At 44.3% G+C, this 6,308-nt stretch overlaps 1 protein-coding gene across 1 annotated transcript; it reads right to left on the reverse strand.

Annotated features, from left to right (window-relative positions):
• Positions 1-202: 202 nt before the first annotated feature.
• On the reverse strand, positions 203-4,485 carry Tmem216 (transmembrane protein 216). Its single transcript, XM_034509463.2, has 5 exons — positions 4,320-4,485; positions 3,660-3,761; positions 3,137-3,229; positions 1,314-1,515; positions 203-779 (listed from the first exon to the last, which is right to left on the reverse strand). Exons 1-5 carry the CDS (start codon positions 4,330-4,332, stop codon positions 764-766), a joined length of 426 nt encoding a protein of 141 aa, XP_034365354.1. The 5' UTR covers positions 4,333-4,485; the 3' UTR covers positions 203-763.
• Positions 4,486-6,308: the final 1,823 nt, after the last annotated feature.

Here is a 6,308-nt window from a genome sequence, read left to right on the forward strand (position 1 = left end):
TTTACAGTTTTTTACCAAAGAACTGAAGACAACAAAATGATAGTGCCTTTGGGATGCAGGCTGCAACTTGGGCATCAGAGCAAAGGATTAGTGGGACACCCCATGAGTGTCTGTGTCAAAGCTTACCACTAAACACAGCCTCAGAAAACACTAAAGAGATAAAACCTAAAGAGGCATCACAGAGAAAAAACAACCAGCCCTGTACCAGAAAATACTTTATTAAAAATGTGTGTTTGCTTCATGATCAGAATAGAAAACTACTACTATGAACTACTAAATGGGTTCTGGATCACCATCTCTTTGAGCAGGACTGGGGGTGGAGAACACACATTGGAATCAGCCCAAGAGCCCACCATTTTACAGTTTTCCATGGTCATATAGGATAGATGTGCGTGTTATGTGGTGCTGTGGCTCAGGTTCCGCTGGAAGCCCAACAAAACTAGATGGTCCACACAGGGAACTCTGGCCATGATGACCACAGAAGAGAACTTGAGGTCGTTAGGAAGCTGTTAGAAACACCAAGATGGGGACAGCCTTGCCCCTCCTTACAACAAAAGGAAAGAATTTGCTGCTGCTGATCCTGCTTTAAAGATGGTGCCACTGGCCTCAGGTAGGTGCTCAATGCCCAAACGTCTGTGCTGAGGAAAAACCACACAAACCTTTCCCAGGTCAGCTCGACCTACCACTGTTCACAAGTGTGGCTGAAGTACCAGATGAATATGTGCTGTCACCCTGATGGACTACCAGCTGGAATTCTTGTACTTCAGATCCTGTCCATACTAAAGGTAAAAAGAAAGAAACTGTTAAAAGACCAGTGAGTAGGGCTGGATAGATGGCAGGGCAGTTAAGGGCATTAGCTACTCTTCCAAAGGACCTGGGTTCAATTCCCAGCATCATATGACAGCTTGAAACTCAAGTTCCAGTGGATCTGACTCCCTCACATAGGCATACAGACAGGACCAGCACCCATAAAAGGAGAAATGGGTTTCCTGAGGTAAGCTGACTAGCTGCTCTAACCAAATTGAAGAGCTCTGGGTTCAAGTGAAAGACTCTCCAATATAATAAGGTAGAAAGTTATGAATTTACTTAACATCATCAGCCTCTGGTCTGCACACACATACTTGAACGTTTGTGTATATACAACGGTGAATATACAGATGCAGAACACATATATATACACAGAACCTTTCTATCTACTGCAACTAAGTAAAGCATCCCCATGGACATCCCCTTAAATCCAGTTTTCTACATCTAGGCCTTCAAAAAGCGAAGCATCCATATCTGGGTGGGGAGTCCCCCCTCAGCAGTAATACCTGGAGAAGGTGGCCAGCGTGAGTATCTCAAGCAGCAGCTCTGAGCCACAGAAGAAGAGCAAGATACTGTTCATGATAGCTTCTAGGCGGAGCACGTAGGTCTGCAGCAGCAGGTAATAGGAAGCCATCATGGCAGATGGGAAAGTCAATGCCACACTAATGCCAAGGGGCATCTTTCGCTGGCAGAGGTTTCCCTTTGTACCTATTTAAAAAAAAAAAAAAAAAAAAAAAGAGTCCCCACAGTCACCTCCAAATAGTGGCTGCTTTTCCTGGCCTCAGCCTGTATTTTTTATCACCTCAGGAAGTGTCTGGTGTGACAGATGGACAGAACAGAAAAATTACCCTGAGTAATTTTTGTCCTATTTAAGTATTTTATTAATTTATTCCTTATTTTCTGTGTATGAATGTGCACTGTGTATATGCACCTGGCCTGGTGACTTTGGAGGTCAGAACACATCAGATTCTCTGAAACTGGAAATACAAAGGGTTGTGAGCCACCATGTGATGCTAGGCCTTAAACCCTGGTTCTCTGGAAAAGTAGCCACTGTTCTTAACCACTGAGCCATCTCTCTAGCAGGGAATATCATTTTTAAAACTTAAGTCCTGGGAGCTGGCTCAGCAGTAAGAGCACTGACTGCTCTTCCAGAGGTCCCGAGTTTAACTCCCAGCAGCCACTTCCTCCTCCTCTTCCTCCTCTTCTCCCTCCTCCTCCTCTTCTTCCTGTTTCTTCCCTCCTCCTTCTCCTCCTTCAACTTTTAGTTCTCACTTGTATGTTTGTGTGTGCCCACAAAGGCCAGAAGACATCCCCTGGAGCTGGAGTTACAGGCAGTTGTGAGTTACCTGATGTAGATGCTGGGAACTAAACTGGGGTCCTCCTGCAAAAGCAGGAGGTTTAAAAGCCGTTTTAAACCAAAACCATGTCTAGCCCAAGACCTTCTGACTTCTATGGGCACCAGATATACATGTGGTATACAGGCACACATACAGGCAAAATATCCATAGACATAAAATAATAATTTTAATTAAAAAATATGCATTCCAAAAGCCAAATATGGATACTGTACTGTATAAATCTTTCTTGCAATTGCCAATATGTTAAAAAAAAAAAAAAGTCACCTTGTTTTTCTTTGCTTTGTTTTTAAGTTTGAGCACATTGGCAAGTTTTGTCTTTTTTTTTTTTTTTTTTTTTTTTTTTTAAGCTAGGATCTCATTATGCATCCTTGTCTGCTCTGGAACTCATTATGTCTAACTGAATGCATAGCCATCTGCCATCCCCTTGCCTCTGCCTGTGAGTACTGGGATTAAAGGCATGTGCCACCATGCTCGTGTTTTTTTGTCCCTCTATAATGACTTATTTCAAGTGATTGTTAGTGTCCCTTAACATTTTTCTCCCTTGGGTTTGTATTTTAACACTAGGGTGATACCTTCTAAGTAATCAGCAATTGTGCTCTGTGTCTCTGGTGTTTAAAAACTTCTAGAGAAATCCTTGTTTAGAGAAGTGGAGGGAATCTTAGAGCTCTTTTGGAATGCACTGCTTTACTCTCTCAAAGCAAAGAGAAGAAGCAAGCACTCTTGTAGCAGTCAGGCAACTGGAAAGGAATAGTCTAATTCAAAACTAGCTTCTAGCCTGACTCAGAAACACACAGGTAAATCTTGACCTAAAATACGAAGCAGCAGCTTGAAGCCTCAGGAAGGAAGCAATGGTATATATTACCAGATCCAACCTCTGATAGTGAGCCTAGGTTATGCTCTGCCTTGTTAATCAAGTTACAGGCTCCAGCATGTCTCATAAACAGTGGAAATATTTTCTGAACGACACTCACCAAAAAACAATCGTATTACTTCAATGCCAAGATAAAGGAGCAGCATCACCACATCCAGGACTAGATTGGCTGTTGGGTATGGCAGCAGGAGACCTACAGGTGTAAAAGACAGAGTATGCAAACACCGTCTAACAGCCCCCACATTCCCACAAGGACTGCCACACACCCAGGGGAAAGGATACTAGTCTTAACATTTCATGAATCAGTTAGCAAGGTATAGATTGTTACAGCTGCAGGCTTTAAGTCTACAAGTCCTGACTCTGCCAAATGACTGAATTATAATGGTACACAGATCTGAATATTTCAGTGAAGACAGATGGGGAAGAGTTGGGATGGAAAAGCCCACATTTCTCAAACTCAGGACTTGCTGAAAGACTTCCAATTTGATCATTCTAAAGCCATTGGTTGGAGAGACTTCTGCCTTGCAGTGGAGATGCTCCAGGGACCAGAAGATAGAAGGTTCTTGGAGTAGGCTAAAGTGGAAAAGGGCTGCTGGGGCAGAGGCAGTTAGGCCAAGCCTTACCTTTGTACAGGAAAATAAGGAGCTCCAGGAGGAAATAGGTAGCATAGTACCACCCATTCAGAAAGAACAGGACTTCCAGAGGGGTTGAGGACAATCTTTTATCTGAAAAAAAAAAAAGCAACACAAAGAATGGGCAGGGCAGCTGGAGCTCTACTCCGTTCTGTGTAATGGTTCTGTGTAATTTGGAGAAAACACAAGGTTATTGTGAATGATGGAGAAACTTCTGTGTGCTAATGAAGTGAGTGTTGATGTGGAGGGAACTGTCTTTAACCACCTTTCTCAGGAATCACTTTGAGGTCGACTTCTCTGACAATTCTGCTATAATCACAGCTGAGAAGCACTTCAAATATTCAACCCTGTCACGTCTGAAGGGAAAATTCGAGCACAAAAACTAGCTTAATTCTGTCCAAGGCCGGAGGATTCGTAACTCAGCCATCCCAGAACAGGGCCAGCCGCGGATTATTAAGGGTACAGTATCCGAGTATCCATGCAGGCACTCGGGGTGGTCAGAGCAACCCAAGCCCGATTCGGACAAGTGAAGAGTAAGACACCAACTTTTAGGAATGGAAGATTAGGTCGAGCTCTGAAGAGCAGAGAGATGGAGGGGCTGCCAGGTACCAGTGGGATAAAGGGCAGAGACACACACCTCTACAGTCTCACCTCGCGGCGCCATGTTCCGTCCCCATGGAAACTGCGTACGCTGCAGCGCCCGGAGCTATGCTGCGCTGCCGGAAGCGCGGCAAGGAGCCGCCGGATCTTGTGGCCGCTCTGCCTGCTGGTGCTACTCTATGGTCAACCCGTTCCGTGCACGGAACAGCGCCCGCCGTCAACCGTTTACTGTGGTCTAGGGGGAGGATAAGGTTTTATACGAAGGCCGAGAGAGCCCAGGATACCCGAGCACCTCTCAACTGAACTCCCCATTCCCTGCGTCATGGTGTTGGACCTTAGTGGTCCGGTGTCGAATAATTGGAGGATCGGCCCTGAGCCCACCATTCTCTTTTCTACTGCCATGTGTTTAAAAAAAAAAAGGCACCGCATGCCACTGCGGTGGCATAACAAGGTTTACCTGGGGCCGATTGACGCAACGAAATCCTGTAGAAACACCAAAACCGTTGGAGGTAGAATGTCCTTTCTAGGAGTGAAAACATTGGTGCTATAACGTGATTCTCCTGCGACCCAAAAAGTGCAAGGGTGTTGGAGACAACGTATGCCCAGGTGGAAATTGAGAGATGTTTCCAACAAGCTTAAGCTATGAACCCTGGCCGTAATTCGAAGCAGGAGCGTGTTGTTGCAGGCAGGAGAGTGGAAGAGTAAGACTCAGCAGTCAGACAACAAATAAATGGAGAGAACGACTAACCTGTAATGAAAGTGCTATTTCCCTACCTAGTAGGAGTGTGGCTAAAGGCAGTAATTGTTGCTTCTCAAAGACCTAAAGCAATTCCTCACCCTGGGAGAATAATTTAAGTAGAAGCTTTCCTCCATACCTCCCACCTCCACCTCTGCTTTCCTGCCTCCTTCACTTCTACTTGTGCCTTCCACTGCCTTATTATGGTCCGGTTTAGTTTAGCCAGACAGGTCTCCCTATGTAGGCTAGACAGGCCTCAAATTCTCCTGACTCTACTTCCCGTCCAGTACTGGGGTTTCAAGTGGGTGTCACAATGCTCTGGCAGGTCTTAAATGGAATTTTAAGTTCCTACTAGCAAGGACCAGGGCAAGGTGAGGTGATAGAAAGAACCCTGGTCCCTGCACCCCATTTGTGCTACCTTTATACATACCCCTGCTCTGAGCCTCAGAGGAGAGGGAGGTAGGCCAGTTGCTTTCTTTTGTAAATAATGGGTCTTAAATCGTCCTGCCTACACATTTAGATATTATGTACACATATAGCTCTCATGCTACAGTGAAAAGTTTACCCATTGTCAACAGAGATTATATAGTCTATAGCCTTAACATCACCTGGCTGGTGAAGAAAATGATGCTGTTTCATGTCTGGATGCCACAACAGCATAGGTACCAAAAGTGGACACAGCCTGAGTCAGTAAACTTCAGGAACCTCAGAATATGCAGCCTGATCTCCTGGCCTCTGGGGCTCTAACCCAAAGCCTGGGACTGCTGGGCAAACACTCCTCACCGAGCTTCATCTATACCCATACTTTTATATACTTTTTTTTTTTTTTTTAGTAAGCCACAATAAAACTGAGCCCCTACCTCGACAGAGGAACAGAATGTCACTGTGGTAAGTTGACCTATTTAATTGCCTAAGAATTCAATATCAAGGTCTTTCAGGGTCATGCACCATTGGCTAGAAGTACAAGGACTTTTAGGGCCCAAGGCAAATTTATTCCACTCCATTGACCTTGCTAAACCAACACATTATGATGGCTAATCTTGGTTGTCAACTTGACCACATCTGTAATTGACTAAAACTCAAAAGGCCTTGGATTTTTTTTTCTTCATTAAATCATTTTTAGTAGGAAGATCTACTTCTTTTTCCCCCCTTTTTATTATTTTTTGAGATTATACTATAATTACATCATTTCTCCCTTTCCCCCCTCCAGGCCATCCAATATACACCCCTCCTTGCTCTCTTTCAAATTCATGGCTTTTTTCTTTTTAAAAAATTTTTTTTATTTATTATGTACAGTGTTTTCT

The sequence above is a fragment of the Arvicanthis niloticus genome, chromosome 1 (genome assembly GCF_011762505.2).
Source record: "Arvicanthis niloticus isolate mArvNil1 chromosome 1, mArvNil1.pat.X, whole genome shotgun sequence".
In the NCBI taxonomy this organism is placed as follows: Eukaryota; Metazoa; Chordata; class Mammalia; order Rodentia; family Muridae; genus Arvicanthis; species Arvicanthis niloticus.

What these genes read in the sequence shown, in the direction of transcription:
- Tmem216 (XM_034509463.2), bottom strand. An exon ending in CCTTATTTTCCTGTACAAAG is followed by an intron (nt 3,230 to 3,659) that starts GTAAGGCTTGGC and finishes TTACACCTGTAG; the next exon opens with GTCTCCTGCTGCCATACCCA. An exon ending in AGTAATACGATTGTTTTTTG is followed by an intron (nt 1,516 to 3,136) that starts GTGAGTGTCGTT and finishes TTTTTTAAATAG; the next exon opens with GTACAAAGGGAAACCTCTGC.